General features: G+C 42.0%; 1 protein-coding gene across 3 annotated transcripts in view; it reads left to right on the top strand.

Moving 5' to 3' along the window:
• The window catches only part of AHCYL1 (adenosylhomocysteinase like 1), a 39,851-nt gene extending 21,335 nt beyond the window's left edge, over window positions 1–18,516 (top strand). The window contains exons 2-17 of one of the 3 annotated variants that reach the window (XM_021088652.1): window positions 4,255–4,366; window positions 6,773–6,916; window positions 7,918–8,018; window positions 8,451–8,553; window positions 9,686–9,780; window positions 10,364–10,470; window positions 11,309–11,425; window positions 11,680–11,743; window positions 12,528–12,616; window positions 12,986–13,056; window positions 13,421–13,515; window positions 13,605–13,703; window positions 14,106–14,174; window positions 14,614–14,692; window positions 15,806–15,926; window positions 16,433–18,516. In XM_021088652.1, coding sequence (XP_020944311.1) covers window positions 4,276–4,366; window positions 6,773–6,916; window positions 7,918–8,018; window positions 8,451–8,553; window positions 9,686–9,780; window positions 10,364–10,470; window positions 11,309–11,425; window positions 11,680–11,743; window positions 12,528–12,616; window positions 12,986–13,056; window positions 13,421–13,515; window positions 13,605–13,703; window positions 14,106–14,174; window positions 14,614–14,692; window positions 15,806–15,926; window positions 16,433–16,439 — 1,452 coding nt within the window. In that variant the 5' untranslated portion in view covers window positions 4,255–4,275 and the 3' untranslated portion in view covers window positions 16,440–18,516. 3 annotated transcript variants of the gene reach the window in all.

Below are 20,637 nucleotides of genomic sequence, written 5' to 3'. Positions count from 1 at the left end.
TGGTAAAAATATCAATTAGGATCAAGTAGTATACAACTATTTTTCTTCTCTGAAGTCATAATTGTTTTTTAGTGCCTGTGATTCCTTGTTCTTGCAAAGTTCTGTAGGGCAGTTCTTTCAGTTTTCACTAGACTTACCACTAGGTGGTGGATTTACTGTACCCCAGATTGTTTCTTCAGTAGGGCTTTTCTTTACCATTTTCAGTATCACATAGAAGAGTCAACTTTGTGCCCACTAAGCTGCCTAAAAAGGTGTTCTAAGAGTTCCTGCTGTGGCACAACAGGATCGGTGGTGTCTTGGGAGCACTGGGACACAGGTTTGATCCCCAGTTTGGCACAGTGGGTTAAGGATCCACTGTTGCTGCAACTGCGGCTTAGGTCAGGTCTGTGGCTCGGATCTGATCCCTGGACTGGGAACTCCATATGCTGCGGGGTGGCCCCAGAAATAAAATAAAAAAATAGAACGGTGTTCTAAAATAGTTACCATGTAAAGTTGGCCTGATGTTTTTAGTTATTAAGGCAAAGCAAGTACTGACTTCTGAATTTGGTTGTGCTATTTGGAGAATGGGTCAATCTGACCTTCTAGCCTTTCTCAGATGTGATTGATAGTTGTTCAAGAATAGAACACTGGTGTACTTGTTGTGGGTAAGGCTGTTTATGGAGTGGTGAGTATCCAAACACAGAATAGTTCTTTAACCTAGGACTTTTTGATTTTCTGATCCATTTAGGATCTCAGCTATCTTATCATCTTTTCTGTCCCCCTCATTCCCATCCTACGTCATATTTAGACCTGCCATTCCTTAGAGATCTAGACTTGAAGAAACATGAAAGCATACCAATTAAGATTTCATAATGAAAAAAAAGACCCCCAAAAAATTCTAAAAACACTTAATAATGACTGGAAGAAACCATGATAAATAGGAAGTAATGTAAACAGAACAACTTTGTAGTCATTCTCTGTATTTTGTTTTCATCTGAATGACCATGTTTAGCTTAAGTGTAGTGAGTACAACCCAATTAGAAGGCTATTACTGAGATCTGGTTTCACTAGAGAGAGAGCATTTGTGATATCTATAAATTGCTTTTGGCAACACTGACTTTATTTACAATGTGAAGGTGAACAGCAGTCCAGGAGGTACTTCAAGGACAAGACAGAGAGCTACCAGCTCTGAGGACAGCCAGTGGAACTATCAGGCCTGGTGGAGACCGGTAGAGAAGCCACATTTCTCAGCAGCAGTCATTGATACAGGTTCTCCTCCAGTAGTTTGGAGTGGGAGAGAAGACAAGGTTATCATGCATCTTTGTAAGACTAGATCATCTTATTTATAAGCATTGAAATTATCAATATCCTGCAAGAATAGACAGCAACCCATTCGTGTCACGGCCTGAGTTAACTTTCTGCCCACTTCAAATATAGACCATATTCCTTATTTGAGAGATTAGGTACTGCAGTGATTAGTAAGCTGCTGGCAACAGTCTCATATTTTTAGATGGGAAAGATTTTGCTAAGCTTTAGGCTACTGATGAGCTGTATTAATACAAGGTGGGATTATGACTATTGTTCTTAGGTTGCATGAAATACATTTCTGTCTTGATGAAGCAGCCTGTCTATATTTTTTATTTTAAAAAGTGCAAATGTTATTGCAGTTCCCTCCCCGATCCTTCCACCCCCAGGTGGGTGGTGACTGGGAATATACTCAGAACCGTTTGGAAAAAGAGGAACAGGGGAGGGAATCATAAAAGCCATTAAAGGAGAGCAGCTTCAGAATAAGCTGCCTCTGCCAGGAGCAAAGAGGCTGATGGAGGAAGGGCAGCCTCCGGAGAGTGTAAAAAGGTGTTGATGGTCTCTCAACTGCGTATTTTTTCTGCCACAAAAATAACTGTATATTAGGTTGAAAGTCATTACCTTGGTCCTGGATTAATCCTTTCAGTAAAACTAGCTTTGCTGACTGCAGAAGTCATGTGAACAGTGGGAAATCCTATCTAGAAGGGCAGATGCTGACCTGTGGCTACCTCAGTAAGTGGTTTGGTTTGGTTTGGTTTTGAAAAGCAGTTGTATTTTTGACATTTAAGCTACTCAGAGTTAGAGTTTTAGCACCTAAAAAAGCTGCTTCAGACATATGAAGATACTTGTTAATCAAGTTCTGGTGCTGAATATGTGGTTTAGCTTGCGTCTTTATTATCTGCTTACTTGTTTTTGAAATTTGATCTTGAAGAAAAACATTTGAAAGGTTCATTCATTCTGTAGGTAACTATTGAACCCTTTATATGTGCAAGGCCCTGGTCTAGATGCCAGGATATGGCACTCCCTTTCCCTTCCATGCCTTTAGGATTTGTCCTTAGTCTTAATAAAATTGGCTGTGGGCTCTGCCTCCTCTCTGTTTCACAAAGTAAACTAAAGAAAAACTGCCCAATTGAATATCGAGCCAGGGTAGGTTTAAAATGGAAGTACAGGCGTTAAGAACCAGACATAATCTCCGTGAGGATGCAGGTTCGATCCCTAGCCTCCCTCAGCAGGTTAAGGATAGGTCCTTGCCTCCTGCTGTGGCTCAGATCTGGTGCTGGCTGTAGCTATAACATAGGCCTGCCACAGCAGCTCCAGTTTGACCAGAACTTCCATATGCCACAGAAGCAGCCGTTAAAAAAAATAAATAACAATAAAAAAGGAAGTACACTGAAATGTTTCTTTTGGGCCTGCTGCCCAAGAGTAGTATCTCTGCTCTGACTGTTGGTGTAAAACCCCAAGTGTGTTCCCTTTACTGCGTCACTGCCTTTAGAGTCTTGTTAACTCAGTAATTGCCTGGTTCATATTAGCTACCTGTGCCTAGGCTGCACATTTAAGCCTGAGGCTTGTGCTGCCAGCATATGCTGCCCTAGCTTGAGGGTACATGTAACAGAGGCAAGGAATGCTTTATAGCTGTAACTAATGCACAGTTTACTGTTCCTGGGGTCAAAATGCCTGTAACCATCACAGTGAGTGGATCTTCATCGGTTTTAGCTTATATTTCTAGAGAAATTTTGCTAAAAACTTAACGGATTCTCCATCTCAGATTTAGTCAGATTGTGAGGAGAAGCTCGATTCAGATTCTCAAACCACTCTGTTTTTCAGGGGAGGTTGAGGTTTATTTTATATTTCAAAGAAAGGATTTTTCAGGTTTAAACAGGAGTTGAGGAAGAAGATTTAAACCACTCAACAGACAAAAATGTTTTCCTCCACTTTAGAAAGAAGCATTAATTATCTATACATAATGTTAATTAGGAGCTCCTACTGTGGCACAGTCAGGTCAGCAGCATCTCTGGAGCGCTGGGATGCAGGTTTGATCCCCACCTGGCACAGTGGGTTAGAATCTGGTGCTGCCTCAGCTGTGGCATAGGTGAAAACTGCGGCTCAGACCTGATCTCTAGCCAAGGAACTCCACAGCCAAAAAAGGAAGTAATAATAATTTTACTTGTAAGCTATTTGCTATTTATTAAAGCCAGTCTTCTAAGTATCTTTCAACAGTTACCTAATTCTGTTTTATTTCATTTAAGAAAATTTTTAATACAGAGTTTAGCCAAGTCATTATTTTTTCCTTCCCTTCAAATTAGTCCTGGTTAGTTGGAATTTACTATGGTATGTGTATTTTTAAATTTTTTATTAGAATATTCTGGTGTTTTACTGGGTATAGAAAGTTCTGGCGCTATCCCATTGGCTTCGTGAAGGATATGGTTGCACTCTGTTGACACCCCAGTGCCCAGCACAATGTAAGGCATCTCTTTATAATTCTTTCAAAAAACAAGACCATTGCTAACTTCAGGATAAGAATGTGCTACAAGAGAATATTCCGAAATAAAGGAAAAAACAAGCAGAACCACTCAGAGATTATGCCTTCTTTTTGATGGAGTTGGGAGGAAGGATGGAGAGTTTACGTTCATGTGTCAAGGTTGTGAGAGGAAAGAATACTTGATGGAATGTGGGAAAGAAGGCCTGTGAAACTAGACAAATGCTAAACGAAGTTGGGTCTTAAGCTTTCTCTCTCTCCTCCCTGCTTTCCCCCCAAAATGCTGCTGAAACTGTTGGGAAGAGATGGTAATTGGCATTTGGGGAGGAGTCAGAACAGCCTCTGCTGCCCTCGTTTCTGGTGGAAGAATTGCTGGCTTAGTGGGAGCCACATGATAACATTAGCTTTTAGGAGAGACAATGTATGGCCTTTAAAAAGGAAACATTTCACAGAATTCTTGTTATAAGTTTCGACTTTTTGTCTTCCTCTTATAGCAAATCCAGTTTGCTGATGACATGCAGGAGTTTACCAAATTCCCCACGAAGACTGGCCGACGATCTTTGTCTCGCTCTATCTCTCAGTCCTCCACTGACAGCTACAGTTCAGGTAGGTGTGAACTTCAGGTTCTCTCTCTGGCCTCTCTTCCTTGTTCCAGAGCCTTGAGCTAGTTCTCTACCCAGTTCTCTTCACTCAGCTAGCATCTGAAAATACCTCAAGTCAGGACTACCTCAAGTATTTGTGCTGAAAGCTCCTAACTAGCGGTTGGGCAATGGGAATGTTCCCAGTCGGGCTTGTAGCTGGAGAAGCTTTTGTCATCTTGGAACTTCCCTCCCCGATGGTCTCTGTGGGCGGACTGTGGCTGGTGCCTGGTTGGTAGTGCTGGGCCAGGACCCATTCCCACGTTTATCCATCCACATCGCCAAGAGAGAGAGTCAGTGGTATTTTGGCTGACAGAACTGGCCTTGGAAAAGGGGTGTACTTTGGAATCATAATTTCTGATCTGTTTGTTTAAGATAGACCCTGTCACCTATTTTTCTTTTTTGCTTTGGGCTCTTTTTATTTACTAGGTTAACTTTGCATTGAAATATCCTCCTCTGGAGTGGGAAAAAGCCAAAGTAGTGTGGCTCAGCTGTTTGCTTAGGGTTCTCCTCTCGTACCCTAACCCTGTATAAGTAGCCTTTTTTTCTGCTTTGAATTGTGCCCTTCTCAACTTTAAGGGGGTATTAGAAAATTAACATGTAAAAGGATATAAAATCCTAGTTTGAGGACTGGAAAAAACTGGACATCTAATCCAACCCCCTCATTGTTCAATTGAGGAAACATTGTTAAAAGATTAAAAGGCTTAGCCAAGGTCATAGATGGCTGTGAGTGTCAGGAAAGAGATTTGTACCAAAAGCTATTTATTTTCTTCTGCCAGAATCTTGTTTGCATTGTATTATTAATATTAAGGACTGGGCTTTGAGGTACAAGGACTGTATTTTTAAAAAGTAAATAAACATTTCCAAAGACTTATTCTCTGCCCTGTGCCACTGATAACCCAGTATAGACAAGATAGGCAGACAAGTACAGATGGTGGTATACAGGGTTAGGTACTGAAATAAATGAATGTGCAGGCTCACTGTGGGCATGTGTGCAAGAAAAGGTTCCAGATATAACACTATCATAAGGGAAAAGGTGTCTTGGAGTGAGACAGATACAAAAAGTGGTAGGTGACAAACAGGCTAATTAGAAAGAATTTTGAAAGATTGAGTTATAAGAGAAAGTTGGGATGAGTGAAGAAAGCTTTAAGGAATTGCTCAGTTTTGTTTGTTTGTTTGTTTATTTGTTTGTTTTTCTATTTGGCTGAATCCATGGCATGTGGAAGTTCCTGGGCCAGGGATCAAACCCATCCCACAGCAGTGACCCAAGCCACTGCCATGACAATACTGGATTCTTAACCCACTGCACCACAAGAATATTCCAAGGAAGTCTTCAGAGATTTTCATGACCATGTTTTATGGGGACCTATCAGAGAATTTTTAAAAGCTTGAAAAGTTAAAGGACAATAAAGTTAAATTGTCCTCATGGGGTCGATAACCTTCAGGAGTATTTGTGGTAGTTGGAAAGAAAGAGGACGTGTACATAGAAGTCAGCCAGAGATCTGACACACTGGCAGAGACGGCAATCAGAAAAATATTCTGCTAGAAAAGAGGTTATTTGAGAGGTAAGGGCTGATTGTTGTGTATTTTCCTGTATATCCATCTGAAAGGACATTTTTAACTTTTTGTGAAGCTGCTTTTTTAAGTTGAATATCTTGTGTGTTCTCAAAGTCGGCAGTATAACCAGAACTGCTCACTTTTTGTGTCATTCTCTTTATGTTTCTTAGCACAACCAGTATAAAATCCCTTTATAAGATTTTATGAGATTATTTCATTGCTTTTATCCTTTTCTATTAATGTTCTCAAAGTACGGTCCTCTCAACAGCAGCGTCGGCAACACGTAGGAACTTGTTAGAAATGCTCAATCTTGGGTCCTACCTGAGCCCTGCCGAATGGGACTTTCTGGCAGTGGGGCCTAGCCATCTATGGTTCGACACACCTTCCATGTGATTCTCATGAATGCTTTAGAATTTTAAGTTTGAGAACCATTGATATAAATAGCATTCCTTATATGCCCTAAATTACTCTTCCATTTTTGCCATGTCTGGTTCCAACCCAGGTTGAGACTAAGTGTCCCTATTTTGAGGGATTCACTTGAGCTGATGCAGGTTTGGAATCAGTAGCTCCCTATCACAGGCACTCATGGCAAGGTGTCATCAGGGTGGATAAAAGGGCCACAACACTGAAAGATCTACAATAGTTTCATTCATACCATCTCTTAGAAGACCCTGGAGGAGTAGAATGGAGCGTGACTTAAAAGGTGGCTCCAACTGAGTGTCACCTAACTTAAATGACAGTCCCTTAGGGACTGCACCCTGTGGAGTTGGGGCCATTCAAGTTTTTCTTTCCTCATTTCTTTCTTTCCTGGCTCTAGCTGCATCCTACACAGATAGCTCTGATGATGAGGTTTCCCCCCGAGAAAAGCAGCAAACCAACTCCAAGGGCAGCAGCAATTTCTGTGTGAAGAACATCAAGCAGGCAGAATTTGGACGCCGGGAGATTGAGATTGCAGAACAAGGTAAAGAAAGGGACTGGGTAGGGACCAGAAGCAACCCACTTGCTGGTCATCAGGATCCATGAAAACTTAAGGCTTGAAAGTCTCCTGGGGAACTTTTGAGTTTGAAAGTATCCTGGGCTTTTATATAAACAGCTCTCCCTGTATGGAGCTTGAGCCTCAGGATTCTTGTTCCTGTTCTTATTCTTGTTCTCCCTGCTTCCCGTTCTCGGCGTGTAATAATTACAGAGTAGTTTCTCTTTTCCTTTCCCCCGACTCCATATTCACAGATCTACGTGCGGAGTCAGCAAGTCCTAGATGCCACATGGTGGTTAGTTCTGCAGGATCTTGCCATAGCTGCCAATGGTAGAGACCCAGATTTCCCAGAAGCAGCAAACTGGGGAGGGTTTTCAGCTAAGGAAGTGGTGACCTAGGGTCTTATTTGGTCTTTGATCCTGAGCACCCTCTGCTGGAGCAAGAGTGAAAATGACTGACAGTTAAATCTTGATTTCTTTACCCAGCCCCCGTCCCAATAAGGTCTCTTTACTCTTTTGTCGCTTTCACACTGAAGGCACCTTCTCTACTGGCAGGATGTGTAGAAATCAGACAGACTGACAGAATAGGATTAGAGAGCATGGAAAAACAGAAGCAAGTGGTTTCTGCTGAAGTAAAGTCTCTGCTCCTGCTCTGAAGATTGTAATACGTGGGAGTCCATTAGCCAATAACTACTTCCCTCTTCTCCCAAATGAAGAGTAACTCTCACCCTCCATTGTGATCACCTGAGAATTTGACTCCATATAAGCCCTCTACATATAAGGCTAGAATAGTGAGGATGAGAGAAATTTCAAGTGCTTAGATGACAACTCCCCACTGTTCGGCAGTTGAAGCTACCAGGCATCAAATAAATATGCTTAGAGTTTTTCCTCCGTATCTCAACAGATCCAGACCAGCCCTAGATGTTGCTGGGGCAGGAATTAATGATATTGCTAGTGCAGACCTAGCTCAAATCCTCTGTTCTTTCACAGACATGTCTGCTCTGATTTCACTCAGGAAACGTGCTCAGGGGGAGAAGCCCTTGGCTGGTGCTAAAATAGTGGGCTGTACACACATCACAGCCCAGACAGCGGTGAGTTTTTTGGGAGAAAAGTGATGGACTTCTGATTGGCAAGGAAGAGGGACCTTTTCTTTTTTCTTTTTTCTTTCTTCTAACTTGTTTTTGCTTCCCTATTTACCTAACCTCCAAATGCTAACTACTAGAGAGAACCTCTCAATTACACAGTACTGAGGTTTCCTACTTTGTTTGTATAGGTGTAACCTTTTAACAAACCTTAGGGAGATTTGCAAAAATATGATTGTTATAAAAATGTTATTAAGACTTTGGGGGTCACATCTTTTGGGTAAAGTTAGATTCCACTGTGCTAACTAGTGGGTTATACCCTTTTGTAACTTCCAGTGTAGCAACTTGTGTTGCTGCCGAGTTGCTGGGTATTAGTCTCTCAATTACGACTCTTCTCTGGCCCTTCTCTTTCTCACCCTGTCCTCCTATACCACTACATAGGTGTTGATTGAGACACTCTGTGCCCTGGGGGCTCAGTGCCGCTGGTCTGCTTGCAACATCTACTCCACTCAGAATGAAGTGGCTGCAGCACTGGCTGAGGCTGGTAAGTTCAGTTTATTTCACCAATTTTGCCTCAGAATTATTATCTAAACATAATTTTTACATATCAAGATTATCTTCACAGTGTCATATATGTCTAGGGGCTATAAAATGTGGAGGATAATAAAAATGTCAGCAGGAAGGAAATGGATAATAAAGGTCTATATCCATAGTGAAAGATTATATAGTCATTTAAAATGATCTTTGAAAAGAATCTGATACATAGGAAAATGCCCAATTCTAATGTTAAATGAATGAGAAAGAACTTTAAGCTGAGTGAGTTATGTAAGTGTGCGCTCAGTTGGTGTCTTTTCACAAAAATCTCATCACTTTTGAGAGAACCCAAGAAGTATCTTCTGTTTCCTCATTCATTATAAAATTTGGTATTCAGTACTGCATTAAAAATATATGAACTACTTACGAGTTCAATTAAACATAAAACAGTTTTTATTATTCAAATGTTCAAAGGAAAATCACTAGGAAGGTTCTCCCCTTTTCCTATGATCCTCAGAAAGCAACTCTATAATACTTTTGTTTTTCTTATTTACTCTTTTCTGATGTTTATTGCAGAAAATGTAAGAGGATCCCCAAAAAACCCCATAATCCTGCTACACAGAGATAATATTTGACATATTTTTCCTTTCTTCTATTTACTTTTTACAGAGATGAAACAAATCTCAGTAATATATGTAGTTGTATAACCTAATAGAACATTTTCAGAAGTAGTTTCCATGTCACTGCAGACCTCGACAACATCATTTATGGCCGTGTGATTCCACTTCACTGTTGTCCTACTGTTGAAACTGTAGGGTACTTGCTAATATAAGTAATGTTGTAATGAACAACTTTGTGGTGATTCCCACTTTATCTCCTTAAGATAGAGTTTCAGGCATAAAATTGGCCAAAGAGAATAACATTTTAAGGTTCTAAACTACTTTAAAAAACAAAAATCCCTAAAATTCTTAACTAATTTCTGAACTAAAGATGCTCTTTTAACTTTTTGCCCTTCATCAGTTGTTTCCTTTCCAGGGTAATTTCTACAGCCTTTTTCTCTTCGTCTGATCTCAGACAGTGATATTGGTATAGGACACTCTTCAAAGGAGGAATCAGCTGATCTCTTTCCATCTGTACCACAGGAGTTGCCGTGTTTGCTTGGAAGGGCGAGTCGGAAGATGACTTCTGGTGGTGTATTGACCGCTGTGTGAACATGGATGGGTGGCAAGCCAACATGGTAATAATGCATATTCATCCTACACTTTGACGATGGATTTCTTTCATTTTTTTTTCCCTCAAAGCATGGTTCCCTAAATATGTTTTGGATATTTGGTCTTATGCACTCACTTTGTTGCCGTAATGTTTACCTTGATAGCTCTTCAGAATGGGTCTGAGTACAGAATGGAGAGGCGGGGGAAGGGTCAGACCAACTGAACACATGTGGCTCAAACACAGCAGAATGCAATTGAAGAAAATGATATGGTACCTCTCTGGAATCAAATTCTGGTTTCTTTCCTTCCTGCCCCAGCTCTCCTTTTGCATTCAAAGGGCCTGTATTTCAGTCCTCTAGACTAAAAAATGAGTCTGTGATTAGCCTACTACTCTTCACTTTTAGCCTAGAACAAACTTAGGAACCCTTTTAACCATTTACACCAACAAATTTGACTGTGTTTCCGCTGTCCGAACCTGCTCTAAGGAGCACTGAGAATTGCTCTTCCAAAACATAACAGGGCTCTCTTACTAGTGCAGAAAGTGGGTTCAAAGTTCCCCCCAGCTCTAGCAGCCTGAATGCCCATAGAAGTCTTCTGGCTGTTCTGTAGATCCTGGATGATGGGGGAGACTTAACCCACTGGGTTTATAAGAAGTATCCAAACGTGTTTAAGAAGATCCGAGGCATTGTGGAAGAGAGCGTGACTGGTGTTCACAGGTAACAGATTCTGGAGTAGCTGCCCCTCGTGTCCTTGCCGCAGCAGATTCCTCTGGTCTCTCCTAGGCTGTAGGGCTGTGTTTCAGATTTGTAACTAAATGGGAGTGTTGTCATTAGATAAAACTTCTGAGTTATTACCTTTGCAAAAATCAAGGAAACCCTAAAGGGAAATTATTTCAAATTCTCGTTCACCCATTTTTCTCTCCCATTTATTCCACTGTGAGTCTCAATCAGTGTTGGGAGGTAGGGAGTGAGTATATCTTGAAAAACTGTATTCAATTATGTATTTTAATTTTATATTTGAATATGAAAAAAATCTATTGTAAAACCATATGTTATATACACATTATAGAACTGGGTAAAGTATTGTTGGAATACCTAAAAGATAGCTGAGAGAGTGTTTCTCGTTTGGGGCACCTTGCACACGCTTAAGCAAACAAAAACACATACACCCCGGCACATGCCACATGAAACCATATCAGAAACATTGATAATATTCGTTTATCAGAAATAGACATGAGTATTTTTTAACAATTGAGAAAATGCTGGTCTAATCAACTGTATCCCCCTTTATGGAAGAGAAGTAAATTTCTTCAGTTGAAAGGGTTGTTTGTTTTTTTTTTTTTCCCTTCCATAAAAAGGGGGGTGGGGAGGAGAAAATGAAAGGAAGTGAGGAGGGATAACGCAGAAGCATCTTATTTACTAATACTCATGGACTATAAGTAAGACTGGGGAGGGCAACATGGAGCTTGAAGAGAATTAGGCAGCCTTTGCCAGCTCCTTTGTCTTACCAGCTAATTTGGTTTTTGTTTGTTTTTTTGGCTTCTTCTCCTTTTAGGCTGTATCAGCTCTCCAAAGCTGGGAAGCTCTGTGTTCCAGCCATGAACGTCAACGATTCTGTTACCAAACAGAAGTTTGATAACTTGTACTGCTGCCGAGAATCCATTTTGGATGGGTAGGTTGCAACATATAGTTATTCAAATTTGTAGGGAGTAAATTAGGTTTGGGTCGTAATGTTGGTCTGATCTCAGTCCAGTTTTGTCCCCTGGTCTTCCTTTGGCTTTAGAAGTTTGAGGGGTTCCGTCTCATACTGAGCCCAGCCAACTTCCAGCTGGAGTTCTTCTGGAGCCTTGTCCCACGCTCTTACTTTTCAGAGGGACTGTGTTTGAGCCCGTGGTGTTTGAGTTGAGCTCTTGTCTGTTTCCGCAGCCTGAAGAGGACCACAGATGTGATGTTTGGTGGGAAACAAGTGGTGGTGTGTGGCTACGGCGAGGTAAGTAGCTGGGCCTGGGTGTCTGCCTCTCCCCAGACTTGGTGCAAATGTCGAGTGAAGGAGACTCGTGCTGTCAGTGTAGAGTCCCTGCTGCAGAGTTTAAAAACGCTCATAGATAAAGTATCTCAAAATAATAGCAAAAGTCCTTTCTTCAGATTTCTGAATAGAGACGTACAGAACGAATTGTCTTCAGATTTTACCACTTTGTCTTATGGAATGGAAAGTTGGCATAATTTCCCTCCAGTTACAATAGTAACCTTTTATGAGACTTAATTTAAGTGAATATGTAGCATTTTGGCCCCACAGATGACTTCAAGTAGAGTGAAGGGTAGCACCTGAAGTGATGGACAGTCAATTATCTTTAAAATAGGTGACAGGGATTTTATTTATTGTCATAAACAATGACCCACAGAAGTCCCTAAGCTGCTAGGCTGTCCTTGAGTTAGTTAGATGCTTCTCAAGTGACAGCAGGTTTTCCTCAAATGAGAAACTAGAGGTTCCAGTTGTTCTTCCTTGGTCTTGTTTCCCTAATGTGATACTTTTATTTCCTTTATCTCTTCTACTTTCCCAAACTCCAGCCCTTGCTACGAAATGTCTGCTAAATCACTTCTGACTAAGGATCACGACATAATTACGATCTGTTTCTCTTTTGCTTGGATTGGAGCATCCAGTCACTTGCTAGATGATGGGTGGTTTCAGGAAGGCTAATTCCTGTCTCCCAGAGAGCCTGCCTGCCCAAATACCCATGCCTTAACGGACCTGACTTCTTTCTTACTCCCTGCAGGTGGGAAAGGGCTGCTGTGCTGCTCTCAAGGCCCTTGGAGCAATTGTCTATATCACAGAAATTGACCCCATCTGTGCTCTGCAGGCCTGGTAAGAACAGAGCAGAAATACCATTAGATTCACTCCAGGTACTTTATGTTTCTGAGAGTTTGTGATTGATTGTATGAACTATTCCTTGCAGAAATCTCTCAGCGGAGAAGCCTAGGATTGCACTGTTCCTTCCACGTAATCGTAGGACAGGCACTCCTACAGCTTCTTGGTATTTTCTCTTCCTGGATAGAATCTTGGGGAGCCTGAAGAGGCCAGTGTGTAGAGTTTAGCCCAGCTTGTCACTTATTATTCCAGTGAGATAGCCCTGGATCTAACTTTACAAAGGACTTTGCCTGCCTCGTTTTGTGACCAGCTTCTGTCCCACTGCCTTCTTGCCTTTGCTTATAGCGTTCCTTCCTTCTCTTCCAGCATGGATGGTTTCAGAGTGGTAAAGCTAAATGAAGTTATCCGGCAAGTTGATGTCGTAATAACTTGCACGGGTAAGTAGTACTTTGGTGTACATGGAGGAGTGTTAATTCTGGGGTTAAATCTTGAAAGTGGTCTAATCGACTGTCCTACAAAGTAGGTAAGACCTGTGTTCTGGGTCCCAGGCTGAGAACTACACTAAGCTATCAGAAGTTGAACATATTTGCCAGAACAAAGTGCCTTTTGCCTCCTTGACTTTTTATCGTGCTTGATCTTAAAACCAAATGCCTGAACCTAAGAGCTCACACGTCTTCCCTCACAGTGTGTACGTGCTCTTTTGTGCCAGCAGACCACCTCTCTCCCCTGTTCTAACTAAGAGCCAGTCAGTGCCTTTGACCCCTGGGATCTCTTTCCTCAGTCGCTCTCTTTGACTTTCAGGAAATAAGAATGTGGTGACACGGGAGCATTTGGATCGCATGAAAAACAGTTGTATCGTGTGCAATATGGGCCACTCAAACACGGAAATTGATGTGGTGAGCCTTCTCTCATTGCTTTGTTGCTGGGCCTTTTTTTCTCTTCCTTCTATCATAGCCTCTTCCTTTCTGTGCGATCTTCCTTTCAGACCAGCCTTCGAACTCCGGAGCTGACGTGGGAGCGAGTTCGTTCTCAGGTGGATCATGTCATCTGGCCAGACGGCAAGCGCGTCGTCCTTCTGGCAGAGGTGCACACGCAGAAGGGTTCGGGCAGTGCAGCCAAACAGTGTGGTTAGCACTGTCGGGAGAGGGGCGGCGGGGAAGAATACTCCACCTGTGCGTCCCTGAATTTTGTCTGTGGACAGAGGAATGTTTCTCACATAGTCTGGTTCCCAAAGTAGAATCCCTCAGAAAATCTCTTTGCTATGTAACGTACTACTTCCTGACCACAAGTGATTCTTCAGCTTGTCGAGACTCAGGTGGACTTGTGGAAAGTACGATAAAACCTAGAGTCCTGGTTTGAAAGTCTTAATTCTTCTTCTGCCAACTTAGTCTAGAGGGGCATTAAGCCTTTCCTACATTTGCCTGATTCGCGTGATGTGACAGAGGGATCACATAGCTCATCCCTGGACTCTGTTTCTACTTCTCAGGGTCGTCTGCTCAATCTGAGCTGCTCCACAGTTCCCACCTTTGTTCTGTCCATCACAGCTACGACACAGGTATGTGACCAAATGCCGGCTCAGCCTGCCCTGAGGTGACTGGAGCTGGGCCTAGATTAGAGTTCCAGCGAGAGTGTGCCCTCCTCTGTTCTTAGCAGCCTGTTTTCTTCAGGTCACAGATTGTCAGGAGTTAATGCCTCCTCAAGGATAGAACAATCACCAGGTAGAGTCAGTGTTTGTGTCCCTTCGAGGTGGCTGTTTTAACTGAAAATGAGGTGTTCCAGCTTAGTTGTAGTTAGTCTATCCTTTCATTAGCAACCAATCAACAGCACCAACAAATCCTCTTAGGATGTGTGCTGGCATTTATTACAATCCACGTCCTGAGTGCTGTCGCTGTGGCAGATCACTGATTACCCCAAGACCCTGTTAAATCTAGTTTGATTTTTAAATGGCCCTGAAAAGTGTTTTTGTGGTTTCTGACCCTCTTTCCCCACCGTAGGCTTTGGCACTGATAGAGCTCTATAATGCGCCTGAGGGACGATACAAACAAGACGTGTACTTGCTTCCTAAGAAAATGGGTGAGTGGATACAGGAGAAACATGCATTAATCCTCAGACTGTTACATTGTTTGGTAAAATGAATATCATGAAAAGCAGTGAATTTAGAGTCGGAGTTCTAATCCCTGTTCTAGCACTTTCTGGACCTCAACACAAGTTCTAATCTCCATGAGCCTCAGTTCCTCTCTCAGTAAAGTGAGAACAATACTACGTACATTGCAGAATTATAGTAAGAAGTGCAGCTAATGAGTAAAGGTGGTTTAGCACAGTGGTTTAGGGTAGATGCTCTTTATCTGAGTAGCTTTATAAAGTTTAGTAAACCACTGATTACAGCCTGAGACCAAAATGAGAGAAACAGGAACAAATATAGGTTTTACTGCCCATCTTCTGTGAGATACACAGTCTCCTGTCATTTCCGGGGTCAGCTGTGTTGTGTTTATGTGACATAATGCATAATTTTTAGTTATTTGCCTTTCTGAGTAGTGCCAACCTCCTCAGCCCAAATCCCTGGCTCTTAAAGCTGAAAAACATCTTGCTCTTGTCCCCTCAAGCGGCTTACCTCAGATTGTTTTTTGGTTTGGGGGGAGGGGGGTGGCGGTTATTTGTTAATTTGTATCATAAGGATAAAAACCCAGAAAGCTTATCTACAGAAAAGTAATACAGTTGTGCCAGGTGTCTTAGAAATCCATGATGCTAAGATTTGAGGCCTTTACAGGTCTTAAGTAAATGTTGGTGACAGCTCTTCTGAGCTAACTGATGTCCACTTCGATCCATCATTTGACTCTGATCCAGCAAAGGAAGTTGCTGCAGGAAGGTGAGAAGTAGTACCTGGTATGTTGGCCATTGAGATGAACCCAGAAGCCTTGCCAGAGAAGAATGGGGAGGTATAAGTCACCCCATCTTGTTACCTCAGCAAATGGCTTTCTGAGTGCACTCTGGCTATACTGAGAGAAGTACGTCAAAGGCGGCTTTGAGGGTCTTTTAAATTACACTGTTGTTCTGAATTGTAGCTTCTTTAAAAGTTATCGCAGCCCTTGTCCTCTCTCTCAAAAAGCTTCCAGTGAAAACAGGGGCGGGTTATGCCCTGAGAGCCATATTTGAAATGGAGCCTGCTTCCCTGCTGCTTTGTTCTAGATGAGTACGTGGCCAGCTTGCACCTGCCATCATTTGATGCCCACCTGACCGAGCTGACAGATGACCAAGCAAAGTATCTGGGACTCAACAAAAATGGGCCATTCAAACCCAATTATTACAGGTAACATGGGGGAAAGCAAATGAAAACTCTTTTCTCCAGTGTTAAGCCAAGCAGACTAGCCAGCTTTCTTAAATAGGGTTGTAGCTGGTTTTGCAGAGAAGTCTGTCCCAAACTACGAGGTAGACAGAGAAGTTGTATATCTAGTAATAGACGTAAAGAGGTAAGCATTTTCTAAGATTTTGGAGCTTGAGCCTCACTCCTAGAGATCCTGATAGAGATAGTCTAGAACGGGGCCCAGGTCTATCTTGTAAAACTTCCCCAAATTATTCTGATGTGTTGTCAGGGTTGAAAACCATGACCTGATAACCTTATTTGGGAGCAGGAGATAAAACTAGAGATGCCATTGTTGGCAACTGTGGAAGCACAGGGAGGAGTATTCCCTGGGGAACGACTGCAGGAATCCCAGCCCAGGCAGGGAGGACCCTGGAGGGTGTTCTCTGCTTCTGAGTCTTCTCTTGGAATTCTCAGGTGGAAGCCACAAGCGCTAACCAATCTCTTCTTTACAGATACTAACGGACCAGATTACCAAGGACCAGTCCACCTGAACCACACGACTCTAAAAGAAATATTTTTAAGATAACTTTTATTTTCTCCTTAATCTTTTCCTCTTGATTTTTTTTTTTTCCTGTAATTTCTTTCTTGTTTTTTCATCTCATTGTCCAAGTTCTTGCAGACCACACAGGAACTTGCTTCATGACTCTTTAGATGAAACTGAGATTCAAGGTTTCTCACCCTAGTGACTAAAGAAAGATTTTACTCTCCCAGCCCAGAAAGGTGATTCTTTCTTTACCGTTTCTGGGGACTTTATAGTCTTAATTGGGTACCTTATTAACAGGAAATGCTAAGGTACCTTCTATGTGGAACAATCTGCAATGTCTAAATTGCCTTAAAAGAGCCCATTTCTTAGCTGCTGAAATCAGTGCTCTTTCACTTCTTCAGAGGAGCAGGGATGGTACCTACCAGGCAGGTAGGTGAGTTGTAGGTGGTGCATGTTAATTTCCCCTAGGTGTTCCAAGCCCTGTTTCCGATGGAAAGGTGGTATGTTTGGCTCAGAGATACGTACTAGTGAATGTTGCTTGTTAAGATCCACTAGGCCCACTTGGATTTAGTACAGCTCTTCCTCCACTCCCACCAGACCCTCTCATTTTTCAGGTTTTTAACCAGACTTTACTCTGTTTTGTCCCCTAGCATTTATTTCTTTTGTTTTGTTTTTTGTTTTGGGGTTTTTTTTATATATATATATATAAGTAAGAAAAATGTTTAGTCTTAATACAGAGGAGCTGCTTGAGTGGTTAGTTGTTATCAGTTTATCTTTTGAACCTTTGGAGCTAAAAGTGCAGAGTTGAATCTAGAGAAATGCTGATCTCAAACTCTGATAATCCCTCTGTTTTAGCCCATAGTTTATAGCATCAATGAACTGGGGCCGTAACAGCAAATTTTATCAGCTCTGCCCCATCAGCTTGTGCTGAAAGCAAATTTCTTGAGCCATTACTCAGTATAAGGCACTGAGCTCTCTCTTTAGGATTTATCCTTTAAGAGCAAATTTCTGGTTAGCTGTGCTTCTGCAATTTAAAATATTTAAAGGGAGGTAGATGTGGATGGAAGGAGGATGGGTAGTTGGGCCAGGGTGAGAGAAATTAATTCCGTGTAACTTGTCTGGGACTTCAGGCCCCATACAACATTAGTTTTACAGAAGCGGTACCACTTTTAATTGACAGACGTCACAGAGAGTTTATGAACTGAGTCTTAAGGGCAGTTTGTACATAGAGAAAGTAATCAGTGTCCTGGCTCATGCTCGGAAAGAATCTGCAGAGAGGTTCTCTCAGAGATCAGAAAGGTGTGTTCCCAAGCCATGCACCCTGCTCACCAGCATTTCTGCATGGTCAGACGAGCTTTATGCTCATGAGCTTTAACTGTATAATTACCCAGGATTGTAAACCCTCAACTTGTTCTAGCTTGTGATCCTTCAGAGTTGGATCAGGCGTTAGTTCTAGGTACTAGAAATGTTCATTTCCCTATCGCCATTGATCAGAGACAAATAATTAAAAACCAGAAATATGAAAAGGAAAGCTTTCACCCTGTGACTTCCTAACTGGGGACAGTGATCTTGCCAAAACTTTTTCCCCTTCCCTCTCCCATTTCTCTCCACCCAGCCCCTTCCCACTCCTTGCCAGTGTGACCATGCTTTTCTTCTCTGTAGATGCTAACGGTTCAAGCCCCCTTTCCCAGGGCATTTAACCAGCCAATCACAACAGCACATCCTTTAGGAGAGGTAACCTGGCTGAGAGTGGTATCCATCACGTCAGTTCTGCTGGAGGGAAGGGGCCCAGGTCCTGCTGCCCTTGGCCTGCTCCCTGCTCCCATATCTATTACTGTGTCCGTAGGAATACTAGGTAAGGGCTCCGTCTCTGTCAGCCATGTAATGAAGGACATTGTGGGAAAATGTCTGGCATCAGAGGGAGCGTGTGGAGAGCAACTTGGGAGGAACAAGTTTATTTTGTATTGAATGATTTTTAATGAATGCAATATTAATCCTTGCAGATGAGCAATAATCATTAAAGTCAATTAAAATGATAAGACCTTCCTGGAAGCCTGTGTCATTCTTGGTTGAACAGCAAAACTTTCATTAGAACCTGTTTTCTAAGACAGACAAGTCATGGGACATTCAGCAGTACATAGCAGAGATTTGCTCAGTACCTAGTATGGAGGGGAACAGGCTGGCTGCAGCGTTCTTCAGTATTATCTTAAATTTTGCAGGCCTGCTCTGTGCCGAGCATTGGGCCTCGGCAGTTTCACTCTAACTTCCTTCAAGTTGAAGAGCAAACTTGCTGCCTAAAATTCGGGGCTCCTCACTTACACAGGCCCCTTATAAGACCCTCTGCCTAATTTTTTTCCTTAAAAAAATGCCTCCAAAGTTATGTAAGCTTCAGCCCCTTCCCACACCTGTATCCATCTCTGAAGTTGTCTCCACATTTTCAGATTTTAAAATGTATCTGTTAATATTGTTCAAAAGTAAGACCTTTTCTCTTCTATTAAAATGGTCCAAAACAATGTTGATGTTTTCAGTGCAGACTGGTAAAATGAGTGTTTTGAATTCTGTGAGGTTTTATCCACTAAACTCGTCACTTAAAGGAGCCAGGACTCTTTGGAGAAATGGCTGATTCCATGACTCGGCAGGAAAAACACAAGGTGAGCAAGAAAACAAGGAAGTACTCAAAAAATGATTACGGTCCAAAGGACACAGAAGGTAAATTTAAGAGATTTACACTGGGCAAATCTGGAATAATCTGAGCATCAAAATAATGGCTTATAAATCATTGAATTAAATAGGAATCTCTTGAGTCTATACTGATAATGAATGATGAATGGTTTAATGAAGAATGGGCTATGTAAGTAATTTCAAAGTACCTCTCCATGAGGTTTTTCTTAAGTAATGGGAAAACAAGTCATTTTGAAGTGGAAAAGCCTGGCAGAGCTCACCTTAACCAGGTGATTTCAAAATAAACATCAGTAATGGGAGGGGGAGTTCCCATTGTGGCGCAGCAGACTTTGATCTGACTAGTGTCCATGAGGATGCGGGTTCGATCCCTGGGCTCCCTCAGTGGATCGGGATCTGGCGTCACCATGAGCTGTGTATTCGCAGACACGGCTTGGATCCCGCATTGCTATGGCTTGTGATGTAGCTCCTATTTGATCCCTAGCCTGGGAACTTAAATTTCCCTCAAGTGTGGCCCTAAAAAAAAATAAAAAATAAAATGGGAGAAATCTTACTCTCCCATTACTTGGTAGGCTGTATTGAGAAGAACAAAACATCCCTTCTGCAGTGTTTCTGCCAAAGATGCAAAACCTGAATGTGATTATAAGGCATAAGATAAATCCAAAGACATTTTACAAAATAACCAGCCTAGAGTCTTCAAAAGTACCAAGGTTGCCAGTGTCAAAGAATGGCCAAAGAACTGAAGAAACTAATACAGTAACTAAATGAACGGAACTGAATCATTTTGCTGTCAAGAACATAATTAGAACAGTTGGTGAAGTGGGTCTGAGGACTAGGTGGTGGTAACTTCAGTGTTAATTTTCTGATGTTAATGGCTAAACACAGTTATATAAGATGTGCTTTTTTTAAAAAAAGTTTCTACTGTGGTGCATTGGGTTAAGAATCCAAATGCTGTGGCTTAACGAGATTGGTGGTGTCTCTGGAACACTGGGACATAGTTTCGATCCCCAGCCCCAAACAGTGGGTTAAGGATCTGACGTTGGCACGGCTGTAGCATAGGTCTCCACTGTGGCTCTGATTCAAGCCCTGGCCAAGAAACTTACATATACTGCACATGCAGCCATTAAAGAAGAAAAAAAAAAGTTTGTTTATAGGAAAAAGGTAAAAGTATTAGAGATTGATGGGTCATCAGGTCAACGGACTCATTCTCAGATGGGTCAGGAGATTATTTATAATGTGTTTGCTATGTTTTTGTAAGTTTGATTATTGCAAAGTCTGTGGGGTTTGTTCTGGCCGTGCCCTGGGCAAGTGGCAGTTCTAGGTTGTGACCCAAACCACGGCAGTGACAACACCAGATCCTTAACCCACTGTGCCACAAAAGAACCCCCAATTGCAAAGTTGTTATTTTTTTTGTTTTAATGACCTCTCCAAGGTCAAAAAAACAATCAGATGGCTGGCTTTACCAGCTTGGAAAGTTTTTTCAATCTCTGTTAG

This window comes from Sus scrofa, chromosome 4, assembly GCF_000003025.6.
Source record: "Sus scrofa isolate TJ Tabasco breed Duroc chromosome 4, Sscrofa11.1, whole genome shotgun sequence".
NCBI lineage: Eukaryota > Metazoa > Chordata > Mammalia > Artiodactyla > Suidae > Sus > Sus scrofa.
This window is presented reverse-complemented; position numbering and strand designations above follow the sequence as displayed.